The sequence below is a fragment of the Bos grunniens genome, chromosome 9 (genome assembly GCF_055505025.1).
Source record: "Bos grunniens cultivar Pamir isolate PY7600 chromosome 9, Bosgru_T2T1.0, whole genome shotgun sequence".
NCBI classification, from domain to species: Eukaryota; Metazoa; Chordata; class Mammalia; order Artiodactyla; family Bovidae; genus Bos; species Bos grunniens.
In genome coordinates, this window is record NC_141173.1 from 84,858,948 (window position 1) to 84,875,252 (window position 16,305).

Consider the following 16,305-nt stretch of genomic DNA (forward strand, 5'->3'; position numbering starts at 1 on the left):
TGATGCCATCCAACCATTTCATCCTCTGTCATCCCCTTCTCCTCCTGCCCTCAATCTTTCCCAGCATCAGGGTCTTTTCCAATGAGTCAGCTCTTCGCATCAGGTGTCCAAAGTATTGGAGTTTCAGCTTCAACATCAGTCCTTCCAATGAACACCTAGGACTGACTTCCTTTAGGATGAACTGGTTGGATCTCCTCACAGTCCAAGGGACTCTCAAGAGTCTTCTCCTACACCACAGTTCAAAAGCATCAATTGTTCGGCACTCAGCTTTCTTTATAGTCCAACTCTCACAAGACCCCCAACTTCTTTAATCACAGATATCATTATCAAACCTTAAGTGACTAAGATCATGATCCTGCCTTCCCTGCAGAGATCCCCCTGTACCCACTGTATTCATTATTGAAACCTCGATTGAGCCATTGACAAATTCATTGTGTTCATAATGTCTCCTTAATTATTAGTAGAGGAACTTGTTCAAAGGAGAAAAGACCTGGGGAAAGGGGATTTGCACAGTGTGTGCTAAGTCACTTCAGTTGTGTCCCACTCTTGGGCACCCCATGGACTGTAGCCTGCTAGACTCCTCTGCCCATGGGATTTCCCAAACAAGAATACTGGAGTGGGTTACTGTTTCCTCCTCCAGGGGATCTTCCCCACTCAGGGATGGAACCCTGGTCTCTTAAGTCTCCTGCGTTGACAGACCGGTTCTTTATCACTAGCGCCACCTGGAAGACTTTTATAGTATATGTCTTCAAATCCAAAAGAGTTATTCGAGGTATATGCTTCCGAAGAGCAAAGCCTGGCAGAGTCAGCCTGATAGAAAAACTCCAATTTATCAGAACCTATCAATCCTATGGTCAAATCCACGCCCGGGCCGGCTTCCTCCGGACACCCAACCCCTAGATTTCCACCCCGCTGGGGAGACCTGAGCTCTTAGGCGTTCGCAGTCCCTTTGCAACCTCAGAGCTGCCTTCGCTAGGGCCGCCCCAGCTAAAACCTGACCAGCACCTGCACCGCGGCTGCAGGACGCGCACTGGCCGTCTCCTAGCAACGGCGGACGCGTAGCCAGGGCGGCAGAGGCGGCTCTTCCTTCAGAGCTCAGCTCCTGCCTGGGGCTACCTCTGCCATGACCACCAAACAAGCCAGGAAGAAAGAGGTGCATCGTATCAACTCGGCGCACGGATCGGATAAATCTAAAGAGTAAGGGACCTCTGCCTGCCCATCCCACCGCCGGCTTGATCCTATGTCCTTTCCCCTTGTCCCGACTCGGCTTCCCTGTAGCAAACTCTGCCAAGGCAGGAGTTTAGATGGCCTCCTCCAGCTTCTTTACCGTCTGTAAGAACCCGGACCTGGGAGACTCTTGCCCTCATTCTTCGTCCATGCCTGCCTGGATCCACTTCCTCCCAGAGCCCCTGGTTTCCCTGTTTCAGCTGCTTGGCGGGGTGGCTGCACTTCTGGCTCCAGTCCACGAACCTCCCACCCTTTCCTGCCGCTCCTCCTCTTCAGGGTCCACCCAGGCACTTGGAAGGGCTGTGGCTTCCTTACCAGAGAGGCGAGGCTCAAGGTTAGGACCAGATCTGCATGGGCCCAGTCTCAGCAGAGAGACCTTTCACCTTGCTGATGAATCCTGTTTGTATTTGCCCCATCTAACAACTGAAGAGCTTTAGTCAGATTCTATCAGACATGAAATGGTTTTTAAAAGTTAAAACTATATAGATATGTAATTCACGTTACCAACGTTTACTCCGATTAAGTATACAGACTCTAGTTCATGGAATCTAAATGATGCCTCTCTGATCTGGGGTGGTTTTTGCTGTGAATGTACCTCCTTATTATGTTTTCCGCCCCCTCTGGGTTCCCTGCCCCGTTCACCCCCCCATCCCCGCCCCCGCCCCTTTGAACTTACAAAATTTATAAGAGAGCTCCAGCTGCTAAACCTACTTCAGGGGGATCATTCATGTTTTCCCCACTGTGCCTGTGAGGGGTGGACTGTAGATTATTTTCACTTGGACTCTTAGATTTTGGATGGCTAGTTCTTCATCTCAGAGAAGGAAATGGCAACCCACTGCAGTATTCTTGCCTGGAGAATCCCATAGACAGAGGAGCCTGATGGGCTGCCGTCTGTAGGGTCGCACAGAGTCGGACACGATTGAAGTGACTTAGCATGCATGCATGCATTGGAGAAGGAAATGGCAGCCCACTCCAGTGTTCTTGCCTGGAGAGTCCCATGGACAGAGGAGTCTGGGGGGCTGCCATCTATGGGGTAGCACAGAGTTGGACATGACTGAAGCGACTTAGTAGCAGCAGCAGTTCTTCATCTCTGTCTTCACCTGAAGAATCCCGTGTTGAACTTCTGTTCACTGATGCCTTCTCTTTAAACTTTTTCTCTCCCTGAACTCCTCTCCCACATTCATTCCCACGTCTGAGATTCTCTAGTTCCCAGTTCTGTTCTCTCTCATAAGCAGGCTTCCAGCTTCCTGGCAGATAATCCATTCATTTTATTAGTGACTTAAATTTCAGTTATTATTTTACATACATAAGTCATTTTTAATAGAATTGCTCTTGTGATACATACCAGGGTAGGACAGTCCTACACTGTTATATTTAGAATCAGGGTCTTTTCCCTTTTCCCCTGTTCATTTCTGACTTTACTTCCCCTTGGTTCACATACTGTCCTTTTCACATCCTGGAATACCTACCCCAGGGCCTTTGCTCTGGCTATTTCCTCTGCTAGAAAGCCATTTCCATGTGGCTTTCTCCCTCACGTCTTTTAGATATCTAGCTCAATGCCATTTGTTCATGTTAGCTTCTTTGGCCAGCTAGTTTAAAGTTGCAATCCCCACTTTTCTGACAAAACCAAGAACTCCCTGTTTTTCCTTTGCACTTTATTCTGTCATTAATTGTTTTTCTCATTAGCATGCTATATATTTTGCTTTAAAATTATGGTTACTCATATGTCATCCTAATAAAAATAGTTCCCTGAAGGCAATAATTTTTCTTCTGTTTTATACATTATTGAATCCTAAGTACCTAAAGTGACGTTTGGGTCATATATAGTAGGCACTCAAAAATATTTATTTAATGAATGAGTGAATGACAGTGATTAAATAAGAAACAATAACAGGATTGCAAATGAGTTTTTGAATACACCAAAAAAAGAAAGCAAATTTAGTGATGATTGTAATTAATGCACATTAAAGGCTCACAGCTCTTACAGAGCTGTGATTTGATTTTAGAGAGTTTATATGCTGAAAGAGATGAGGTCATTAACTCCCATTTAAAAAAAAAAAAAAAAGCTGTTCAAACCAGATACCATAAAACACAGTACCTGGCCTAGTTTTGTGGTGATTCTATCACACGATAGAGATAAACTCCCTGCAGATAAGCTGTTAACTCGTTCCTTACTGGGGCATCCCATTTCTTTTTGAGATGATGCTTATTTTTTCCTGAAAATATCTGAATTGAATTATTGCAATAAAAGTACATAAATATACATATATATTTATGAAAATAAAGATAAGGCTAAATAGTTATACAATATCTAGGCTTTGCTAGAAACTAGCTATTGTGTATTAAACATTAAATCATTAGCTTTTGCTGTAACATTATATAATAGGATGTGAAGTCCATTGTAAATCATGTTTATCCTCTAAGTTTTACTGAAGAACTAATGATAGACATCAGGACAAGTCCTAGATTAGGTGTCACCTAGCATGGGCTTTCCTGGTGGCTCTGTTGGTAAAGACTCTGACTGCAATGCTAGAGACCTGGGTTTGATACCTGGATTGGGAAGATCCCCTGAAAGAGGCAACACACTCCAATATTCTTGCTTGGAGAATCCCCATGGACAGAGGACCCTGGCAGGCTGTAGTCCATGGGGTCACAAAGAGTCAGACACAACCAAACGACTAAGCACACAGGAGTATGGAGCCCAGGGATCAAAGTCTAGCCAGGCTCCAATGTAATTGTCACTTGAAATATACTGGTGACAGTGTAAGTTTTCATATGCTATTATTTCACCACACCTTATGGTTATACATCCAATAAATGCAACTAACTCTGACATGGTCCCGAGTCCAGAAGTGAGAGAAGATGTATTCAGAGCTTTGAAAATGGCTGTCCCACTAAACTTTATTGTCCTACAGCTGCCATCTGTAACAGATTTCTTGTATTCTCTAAAGTTGTGTGTCAAACTGGGGACAGGATCATGTCTGGCTTTTGCCTAGCTGAGTGGCTAGCACATAATAACCATTTGCCATTTGTTTATTAATGAGCTCATAGTTCAGTTGCCTGGCTTGGTTTCATTCCTTCTAAATTTGATTGAACCCCAATTCTCCCTCCCTTTCTGATCTGGTCCACTGTTGGCAAAATTCAAAAACTGAAAAGTTTCAACTGAAAAAGCAGAACAGTGTATGTCCAGTTGTCACCAAATTCATAAATAAACATGACTTTGAATCACCAAGACTAAGTATGCCAGGTAACTAAGCTGTCAGTGTTCACATTAGATTAATTTACTTCTATTTTATGTATTCCCCATTTCTTCGTATCAGCAAGAATAAAATCTCTGATCTAGGGCTCACCTTTGGACCATTTTTTCTGACATTGGCGTGTCATTTTTCTCTGCCAGTATTCAAGTTTTTCTCCTTTACATGAAGGGCCATCTACCTGAAATTGCTCCCATTCAACATCCCCTGTCCTCCTGCTCTTTTTTTCTTCTCTAACTCCAAACTTCCATGATTCTTTCAGATTTTTTAAAACTCTGTGTGCTTGCGTGATAAGTTACTTCAGTCATATGTCCAGCTCTTTGAGACTGCATGGACTGTAGCCCACCAGGCTCCTCTCTCCATTGGATTTCCCAGACAAGAATACTGGAGTGGTTTCCATGTATTTCATTATTAGCACCTAATAACAATTTGAAATTATAAACCAACTTAATCAATTTGAAAACTAGTGATGTGCTAAGTCACTACAGTCATGTCTGACTCTTCGGGACCCTATGGACAGTAGCCTGCCAGGGTCCTCTGTCCATGGGATTTTACAGCAAGAATACCATAGTGGGTTGCAATTTTCACCTCCAGGTATCTTCTTTACGCAGGCATCAAATCAGCATCTTTTATGTATCCTGCGTTGGCAGGGAGATTCTTTACTAATAGAAGCACCTGGGAAGCTTAGTATGAAAACTAGTATGCCCTGCAAAGTACTTTCATTGCTTAGATGCCACTGGAAGGATTTGTAGTGACAGAAGCTAAACACTTGATCTTCAAGTGTTGAAGATCTTCACTTGATTATATTCAAGCCAAACACTTGAATATAAGTCTGGGTGTACATGACAGACAACTGGAAAGAAGGAGAAGAAGCCATGCAATTCAAGTATTAAAAGTTATTAGAAGTGTTCATGCTTACACTTGAAATGCTAATATATGTAGAACTTTAACAACAAGTTTGAGATAGGGATACAACTTGGTGCTTATACTTCCATAATTTTGTTCCACTTCCAATAGAACACTAAAACCAAGATCAAACAAACAAAATTTGTTGAAGTAACAAGAATTATGCAACCTTCCAGATTCTTACAGATGATGAAATATCATTAGACCCTTTTTTAAAATTTTATTTTATTGTAGTATAGTTGATTTACAATGTTGCATTAATTTTTGCTGTACAGCAAAGTGATCCAGTTATACATATATATATATACACACATTCTTTTTCATTATGGTTTATCATAGGGTATTGAATATAGTTAGACCTCTTTTCAAAACAGGGTGAAATATGTTTCAAAAGCTCAAATTTTTCTATACTTACAGTGTGCATTTACATTTCATAGAATTCTCAAAAAAAGATCAACATATGTGTTTATACAAAACATTGAAAACAAGACTATTACAAGAGTGGAATTATGATTAATACCATGAAAGTGAAAGTGAAAATGAAGTTGCTCAGTCGTGTCTGACTCTTTGTGACCCCATGGATTGTAGCCTGCCTGGAAAATCCCATGGACAGAGGAGCATGGTAGGCTGCAGTCCGTGGGGTCGCTAAGAGACGGACACAACTGAACGACTTCACTTTCACTTTTCACTTCCATGCATTGGAGAAGGAAATGGCAATCCACTCCAGTGTTCTTGCCTGGAGAATCCCAGGGATGGGGGATCCTGATGGGCTGCCATCTATGGGGTCTCACAGAGTCGGACACAACTGAAGCCACTTAGCAGCAGCAGCAGGCTCCTCAGTCCATGGAATTTTCCAGGCAAGAATACTGGATCAGGTTGCCATTTTCTTCTCCAGGGGATTGGAAATGGCAACCCACTCCAGTATTCTTGCCTGGAAAACATTGAAAACAAGGCTATTACAAGAGTGGAATTATGATTAATACCATGTAAACAACATAAAATAGAAGAATACATATCTTACTGAGGATTAAATTAAGTGAAATATTGGTTATATCAAGTCCAAGAAAGAGCTGCTTAAATTAAACCATACAATAGTGGTTGATGGATGATAGATAACCCATTCCTCTACCACCAGAAATCAAAAAGAAAAAAAAAAAATGTGTGTGAGAACTAGAGAGAGAGAGAGAGAGAGAGAGAGATGGCTTTTATAACTCTAGGTCTAGTCCTTATAGCTCCACAGAAAAGGGCAGAGAAGGAAGAGAAGCAGATAAGAAAACAGCTCAAGATTCACAGTGAGTTTTACGGTTCCCAGGTCACCTCTGAGGACCTCACCAGGTAATGTCTTAAGGACTCGCAATTTAAAAGGCGACCTTTGGTGACAGGGGGCTTCCCTGGTGGCTGAGATGGTAAAATATCTGCCTGCAATGAGGGAGACCTGGGTTTGATTCCTGGATTGGGAAGATGCCCTGGAGGAGGGCATGGCAACTTACTCCAGTATTCTTCCCTAATACATATCTGTTGTATATTTTTAAAATATAAGTATCTCAGCTAAAAAGCCCTGCTCAATGAGGATAGGAATACCCTGTTAGTTTTAGTGGGGTCTGCCACTAGTTCTCCCTTTGAAATAATATTAATCTGAGCATCTGTTTAATAATTTGTTGAAACTTGACATGGGTTAACAATCATTTCTGGCAATGAACCTTTTTTTTAATCAACCAGTTTTTATTTTGTTTAGTTTTGGAGGAGAAATTGTTCCTTTTCAGTTTACACCATTATTAGACGAGTAGAAGACATTAGATTAAAAAGATTTTAAATGCACAAACTCATGGAATTTGTACCTCAGGGTTACCTAAAAACAAAGTCAAATTTGTACTTTGAAACTCACAACACTGTTGCTAGTGCTTCTGAAAGAGCAAAGTAATATTACCTCAATCAAAAGTGGTCATTGAAAAATATTTTAGTTGACTTTACTATTATTTTGACATTTACAGGTAAAAGATTATTGAAATTAAGAAATTAAATAATCTATAAACTATTAATGTGAGATAAAAATGACTAAAATCTGTATCCAAGACATCAGAAATATAACTTTTATATAATTTGTGTAATTTCGTATAATTTATATAATATGAAATATTGGGTAGAAATATTACTAATCTTTCTCTCTTTTACTCTTCACAAATAAGACATGTATATGTTGTCAGAAGTATTCAACTAGGTGCTTTGAAATTTTGTTAGATTCTTTCCTAAGGTAAGTTCAGGCTAGTTAATTTCAGGGTCTAGGGATACAGCCATGCTGATTTGTATGGCTTAATTAACATATGGTACATATTAAAAGTAAATTTTTTATAGGAAGTGAATATATATATATATATATATATATATGTAATCATACTTTTTTTCTGGTGCCAAATGAATACCATAGTCCAAATATTTTGTGATTGTTTTTATTTCATCCTTCTGACCTGATGAATATCAAAATTACATATTTTGCTTCAGTTAATGTCCCCTTTCTGTTCCCATTTCTTTACCACTCAGTCTTGAGTTCAGGAGGAACATGTGTCTAATTTAGTTATAAATTAATATAAAAGGTTACTACAGTTCACCAAACCGTGTGGATACACAGGCAAAAGGAGAGGAAGCAGGAAGGATTATGTTCTGTTTTGCCTGCTTTTGCCCCAGGTCTGAGCCAGAAACACAGTGAGAGTTTAACCAGGTGAGGTCACAATCAAAGGTGAAGGCTGTACTGTACAAACTGCTCACAGTTGTAATGAATTAACTATAAATTTAGGACACAGCACGTGTTCGCTCCACCCTGGGTCAAAGTCTAGGAGGGATTTGGGATTGCTTTGCACCACAGACAAAGAATGAGTTCAGGAAGAAAATCACAAGGCTAATTGGAGCCTGTGCGTGTTCTAGGCCACGGGTACTATGAACCTGTCGTTTCTCTCGTGGATTTTGGCTAAAGTCATTAAGGACATTACTTCATGTATTTTCATACCATGTTTTGTCTTTTCTCTTTAAAATATCAGCTTTGCTGCTCAACCATGTTAGATCCTGGAAGGTGGCAAAAGCTCGGGATCCTGGGGGCCTGTATACACTGGGATCAGAACAGCAGAAGCAGCCCCCTCCAACTCACGCTCTCCCTTTGTTTCTCCTCATCGCTTAAGAGGGCTCATAGGAACATGTGTCCCTTCACCTAAATCTACCCTCTCTTATCCCTTCCCAGAGTTCTCCTTTCTCTCTGACCTGCTGTTTTCTTTCTTCCACATGCCCCCCTCCCCGCCTCCCCAAATTAAGTCATTCTCCTATGGTCTTATTTCACTCTCTTCTCCTTTATCCCTTTTGATCATCTAAAACAATAATGATTAAAGATGACTGAGTTAACACCTGTGGTTCTTATCGTGTAATTGAGCTCAAGTTCAAGGGGACAAATCCACTTGGATGTACTCTTACTCCACGTTAAATATGTCCAAGATGGAGGTCATCTTTATCTCTCCCAAATGTGTGGATTTCCCCTGTTCATTTTAGAGAATCTTATTACCATCCTCTGTGTGACCTTGAGTTTCAAGAGCAGTCATCTTTGACCTTCACCCACCTTTGCCCATCATGTCTAGTTGGTTTCCATATTATTTTCATTTTCCCTTCAAATTGCTTCTCTACCTTGGCTCAGCATTCATTTTGTGATGATTTTACTTACATACATCATGAAATAATTACCACAATAAGTTTAGTGAACGGTCATCTCATGTAGATACGACAGTAAAGAATTAGAAAAAAATTTTTCTTGTGACAAGAACTCTTAGGATTTATTCTTTTAACAACTTTCATATATATGATGTACAGCAGCATTAAGAATATTTATCATGTTGAAATTTATATCCTTAGTATTCATTTATGACTGGAAGTTTATAACTTTAGGCTACCTTCATCCAATTCCACCTCTCCACTCCCATTTATGGTAGCCACAAATCTGACCTCTTTTTCTATGAGTTTTATTTGTTTCTTTGATTTTGAAGTATAATTGACCTGCAATACCCCATTAGGTCCTGGTATACAAAGTAGTGATTGGCTATTTCTATATATTTCAAAATGATCACCATGATAAGTCTAGTTGCTGCCTGTCACCATACAAAGATATTATTGTTACATAATTATTGACTATATTCCTTACACTGTACATTTCTTACCTTTGACTCATGTATTTTGTAATTGAAAATTTGTATCTCAATCTCCCTCACATAATTGTATTAGTTTCGCCAAATATCAAAATGAATCCGCCACAGGTATACATGTGTTCCCCATCCTGAACCCTCCTCCCTCCTCCCTCCCCATACCATCCCTCTGGGTCGTCCCAGTGCACTGGCCCCAAGCATCCAGTATTGTGCATATTTGGCAAAACTAATACAATTATGTAAAATTAAAAAAAAAAAAATCTCCCTCACCTATTTATTTTCACATACACACAAGTACAGTGTATTAAAAATAGATAAATGTTGAACTTTTAAAGTTAAATGTCCAATTAAATAATTTTCATCAAACCAAGTGAGTAAAAATTGACATAACAATCTGGCTTTAACTATTTTTAATTAAAAAAATTTTTAGAGGTTGCAATTTATTTCTTCATATATTTAGTGTTTCTGAAGAATATGGCTCAGAATGCCCCTAATGCAAATTAAGTCAGTTGTGTATTCTATTCATATTCTGATTTCTTCAGGGTATTACCTGATCCTACTTAATAAGGCATGCTGATTGCACATTGCATAAATAAACTACCTCCCACTATGAATCAAATCAACCTTGAACAGCATGATCAAAGAAAATAATAGCAAAATTCCAGACTCACACGTTATTGAACTTTTAACGTCCTTACAGTGGAAGTAATCTAAATAAAACATACATAGGAGAATGTATCTGCTTGTGTGTAAATAAGATACTACTTCTTTTCAAACTTTTTTGTCTTAGAAGTCTTTAATGATTTTGTGTCAGCTAAAGTTTTCTTTGGTTTTCAACTCATGTATTAATACATGTTTCATTATATTAAATAATCTTGTTAAGTGACCTAGGAATGTTTTAATCATTTTGTCATCTTTGCTAGGTAGGTGATTAACAAGTGCTTCTAAGTTTTAAAAAGTGGTTTTATTGGCATTTTATTAATAACCAGATTATCAAATATATATTAATGCAAGTATGAACTATTTCTATTACACATAAGGACAGTTTTGACTTTTTCCCCAACTCCAAATCATACAAGGTTTAATTTGCCAGGAACAGTATACATGAAAGACAGAATATGTAGACAAAATATATTTTGTTGCATATGACTTGGCAGAATATATCACAGAATCAAGATAAACTATATATTATGGCTCTAATAACAGGTAATATTGCTATCACAAAGTGATGTTTGGATTTTCCTAAATTTGCCTTTTAAAATCCCCAGGCTTTCCTTTCTGTTTAAAAAAACAGATTTATTCATATAAATTTGACATCCAGTAAATTGCATTGTATTTGACATACATATTTAAAGAATGCATTCTGCTAAATGTGGACGTACATCCACACGTATGGAAGCATCAACACAATCAAGATAATGAACAGATCTATGATTTGAAAAGCTTTCCTTGATCTCTTGGTGATTCCTTCCTTCTGTCCTTGCCTATCCTCAGCCCCCAGGCAATCACTGTCCTATTTTCTGTTAGTGTCAATTAGTTTGCATTTTCTGGCATTTTATATAAATGGAATTATAAAGCTCCTTTTGTGTGGCTTTTGTATGGCTTCTTTCATTCATCATAATTATTCTGATATTCATTCATGTTATTGGCAACAATTAGTGCAGAATTAATACTATGTCTTTCTCAAATATTTCATAGACTTCACCAGTGAAGCCATTTGGATTTGGAGTTTTCTTTGTGGGAACATGTTTAATGCTAAATTCACTTTGTTAATAAATATATACAGGGATATTCAACATCTCCAATCCAATCTATCTCTTTTTACAGAGTATTCTTAGTTTGTATTCTTCAGGAAACTGATCCATTTCATCTAAGTTATCAAATATATGAACATAAAGTTGTTTGTAATATTTCCTTATTATCTTTTAGATGTCTGTGGGGTTGGTAGTAATGTCCTTTTTTCCATTTCTAATTGGTAGTTTGTATCTTCTCTCTTATATTCCTGATCAACCTGACTAGAGTTTAATCAAAGAACTAGCTTTTTGACTTGCTGATTTTTCTTGGATCATTTTGTTGTTTTCTAATTCTATTAACCTGCTCTCATGTTTTTTTGTTAATTTATTTTAGATTTAACTTGCCTTCTTCTTCCCCATTTCTTAAGGTGGAAATAGTACTTTGTTCCAAGATTTGACTCTTCTCTAACGTAGATATTTTGTACTATAAATTTCCCCTATTGCTTTAGTGGCATCCTGTACATTTTAAGGTGTTATATTTTCATTTTTATTCAATCCAGATATTCCATGACTACCTTTTTGATTTATTCTCCAACACATTGCTTAATCACAAATGTTTTATCTACATTCCAAATATCTTCAAAGTTTCCAGGTTTTTAATTTCCATTGGCCAAAGAACATACTTTGTATGACTTGAATTCTTTTAAATTTATTGAGAATTGTTTGATGTATTGGGTTATGGTCTGATTTGACAAATGATATTTTCTTGAAAAGAATATGTGTCTGTTGTGATGAAGTGTTCTATAAATGTCAATTAAGCCAATTTCAATGGGTAGTATTCCATATTCTATATCTTCTACAGCCCTACTGATTTTCAATCAGCTTGTTCTATCAGATATTATGAATGACAGTTCTAATTTCCACTATATTTATGAATCTATCTTTTGATTCTTATAGGTCTATCTGATTTTGATTCATGTATTAACAAATGTTCAGGTTTATTACATCATCTCAATGAATTTTCTTTTTCTATCATCATGAAATTAAAATTTTCAATCCCTGATAATATTCTCTGTTCTGAAATCCTTTTAAAGCATTTGTTTTTATTAATGTGAACATCTTCTTCCATCCCTTTATTATTTGTTTATATATACAAAACATTTCTTATAGATATAGTAGGATCTTGATTTTTATCTAATCTTATAATCTGTGCCTTTTAATTTTGGTATCTAGATTACTTACATTTAATGTAATTACTAATATTGCTAAGTTGAAGTGTGTTACTCCAACTAAAGTGTACATATGTCTCAGGTTTATTATTTAAATTCTACGTTTTATTTTTAACTATTAAGATGAGAAGTTTTAAAGCAGTATTTATAGAGATGCAAAGAAATAGAGGAAAACAACAGAATGGGAAAGACTAGATATCTCTTCAAGAAAATTACAGATACCAAAGGAACATTTCATGCAAAGATGGGCTCAATAAAGAACAGAAGTGGTATGGACCTAACAGAAGCAGAAGATACTAAGAAATCATGACAATACACAGAAGAACTATACAAAAAAGATCTTCATGACTCAGATAATCACATTGGTATGATCACTCACCTAGAGCCAGACATCCTGGAACGTGAAGTCAAGGGCCTTAGGAAGCATCACTACAAACAAAGCTAGTGGAGGTGATAGAATTCCAATTAAGCCATTTCAAATCCTGAAAGATGATGCTGTGAAAGTGCCGTACTCAATATGTCAGCAAATTTGGAAAACTCAGCATGGCCACAGAACTGGAAAAAGTCAGTTTTCATTCCAATCCCAAAGAAAGGAAATGCCAAAGAATGCTCAAACTACCGCACAATTGCACTCATCTCACACACTAGTAAAGTAATGTCCAAAATTCTCCAAGCCAGGCTTCAGCAATACATGAACTGTGAATTTCCAGATGTTCAAGCTTGTTTTAGAAAAGTCAGAGGAACCAAAGATCAAATTGCCAACATCCATTGGATCATCGAAAAAGCAAGGGAATTCCAGAAAAACATCTATTTCTGCTTTATTGACTATACCAAACCTTTGACTGTGTGGATCACAATCAACTGTGGAAAATGCTGAAAGAGATGGGAATACCAGACCATCTGACCTGCCTCTTGAGAAACCTATATGCAGGTGAGAGGAAGCAACAGTTAGAACTGGACATGGAACAACAGACTGGTTCCAAATAGGAAAAGGAGTACATCAAGGCTGTATATTGTCACCCTTCTTATTTAACTTATATGCAGAGTACATCAAGAGAAACGCTATGTTGGAGGAAGCACAAGCTGGAGTCAAGATTTCCGGGAGAAATATCAATAACCTCAGATATGCAGAAGACACCACCCTTATGGCAGAAAGTGAAGAGGAGCTAAAGAGCCTCTTGATGAAAGTGAAAGAGGAGAGTGAAAAAGTTGTCTTAAAGCTCAACATTCAGAAAACTAAGATCATGGTATCCAGTACCATCACTTTGTGACAAATAAATGGGGAAACAGTGGAAACAATGGCTGACTTTATTTTTGGGGGCTCCAAAATCACTGCAGATGGTGGTTGCAGCCATGAAATTAAAAGACGCTTACTCCTTGGAAGGAAAGTTATGACCAACCTAGATAGCATATTCAAAAGCAGAGACATTACTTTGCCAGCAAAGGTCTGTCAAGTCAAGGCTGATTTTTTCAGTAGTCATGTATGGAGTAAGAGTTGGACCATAAAGAAAGCTGAGCGCCGAAGAAATTATGCTCTTGAACTGTGGTGTTGGAGAAGACTCTTGAGAGTCCCTTGGACTGCAAGGAGATCCAACCAGTCCATCCTAAAGGAGATCAGTCCTGGGCGATCATTGGAAGGACTGATGTTGAAGCTGAAACTCCAATACTTTGGCCATAGCCGACTCATTTGAAAAGACCCTGATGCTGGGAAAAATTGAGGGCAGGAGGAGAAGGGGACAACAGAGGATGAGATGGTTGGATGGCATCACCAACTCAATGGACATGGGTTTGGGTGGACTCCAGGAATTGGTGATGGACAGGGCGGCCGGGCATGTTATGGTTTATTGAATCACAAAGAGTCGGACATGACTGAGCAACTGAACTGAACTGATAGAGATGTATCCACAAATAATATATTGTAAATGTGAATAGAATTCTTTTCTTTAAAATAATATTCCAAATTGACTATAATTGCCAGTGTATATTGCTTCCTAGGGGCACAATGGCAAAGAATCTGCCTGCAAATGCAGGAGATACAAGAGACGCGAGTTCAATCCCTGGGTCAGGAAGTTCCCTGGAGGAGGAAATGGCAGCCCGCTCCAGTATTCTTGCTTGGAAAATTCCACAGACAGAGGAGCCTGGTGCACTACATTCCATTGGATCACAAAGATATTATATTTTTTTTAATTGGTTTTTAATATAATGGAGACATCATGATACAGAAGTCTTAATTGAAAGAATGCAACTTCCAGATATTATGGAGATTAGCTCAAAAAAAGACGTTCATAATTATATTGTGCTCACTTTTGAGTTGTATTGCAATTTCAGTCTTCCTTAAACTTCCTGTCCTATACAGTGGTCTGTTATGAGTAAATGCTAAATAATATGTCTCTAAAAATAAAGCATTTTCTTGGTATAGTGGGCCAAGTCGCCAAAAACTACAAACTAAGGTTCAAGTACCTCAACAAAATCCTTAATGGAGGCAGCCTACTTACCTTGTGTTTCCTTCCCACCTGATTTCCCATCGGCTTGTGCTACATGCTCATGTAGATACTCAAGAGTTCGTAATTCTCTAAACCCACACTGCTATTTCTTGCCTCTGTCTTGTGTGCTGTTTTCCTTTCACAGTGATGTCCTTTCTCCTTTTTCAATCTGGAAAATTTGTAGTTATATTTCAAGACAGTTTAGATGCTATTTATTGCAGGAAGTTTCTCCTAATTGTCTCATATTGGGCACGTTCTTTGCCACCTGTGAATACTTCCATCTCTGCATATACCACATTATTCTGAAATTTTCTGTTTACCTGCTTGCCTTACAAAATAAACTCAAGAACATAGATATATATTTACATGTCTGTAACCCCATCATTTAGTGCTTATCATACAGCAGGTGTTCAATAAATGTGAGTTAAAAATAAATGAACTGTTGGCTGAGATTCCTTTCACATCCTCAAATAGTGTTTTTTCTAAAATGTTTTTGTCTCCAGTCATATTTGTTCATTTGATCTTAGCTTTTAAAATTCTATATTTCCTATTTCCCTTCTGCCCAAAACATAGTCAGTTTTCCCCTAATGTCAGATCTACTCCTTCTGTTCTCTTCTTAGTTTGGAAGTTTTATATTTTATTTCTTGAAATAGCCCTTGCAATAGGCCGAATGTCTGTGCACCCCCAAATCCATCTGTTGAAACCCTTATCCCAGTGTGATGGCATTTGGAGGTGAGGCTTTGGGAAGTAATAAGGTCATAAGTGTGAAGCCCTCATTCTTGGGATTAGTGCCCTTATAAGAAGAGGCCAGAGAGTTATATATCTCTTTGCTCCATATGAGGACACAATGAAAAGTCAGTCATCTGTAAAACACAAGAAGGCTCTCATCAAAACCTGACCATGCTGTCACCTAGATGTCAGACTTCTAGACTCCAGAACTGTGAAAAATATATTTCTATAGTTTATAAACCACTGATTCTATGGTATGATGTTCAGATCAGATCAGATCAGATCAGTCGCTCAGTTCTGTCCGATTCTTTGCGACCCCATGAATCGCAGCACACCAGGCCTCCCTGTCCATCACCAACTCCCAGAGTTCACTGAGACTCACATCTATCGAGTCAGTGATGCCATCCAGCCATCTCATCCTCTGTCGTCCCCTTCTCCTCTTGCCCCCAATCCCTCCCAGCATCAGAGTCTTTTCCAATGAGTCAACTCTTCGCATGAGGTGGCCAAAGTACTGGAGTTTCAACTTTAGCATCATTCCTTCCAAAGAACACCCAGGGCTGATCTTTAGA

At 38.4% G+C, this 16,305-nt stretch overlaps 1 protein-coding gene across 2 annotated transcripts in view; it reads left to right on the forward strand.

Moving 5' to 3' along the window:
• Window positions 1-868: 868 nt before the first annotated feature.
• The window catches only part of ADGB (androglobin), a 190,178-nt gene continuing 174,741 nt past the window's right edge, over window positions 869-16,305 (forward strand). The window contains exon 1 of one of the 2 annotated variants that reach the window (XM_086316626.1): window positions 869-1,197. In XM_086316626.1, coding sequence (XP_086172752.1) covers window positions 1,124-1,197 — 74 coding nt within the window. In that variant the 5' untranslated portion in view covers window positions 869-1,123. The remainder of the gene's footprint in view (window positions 1,198-16,305) is intronic. The other variant, XM_086316625.1, reaches the window with a different exon arrangement.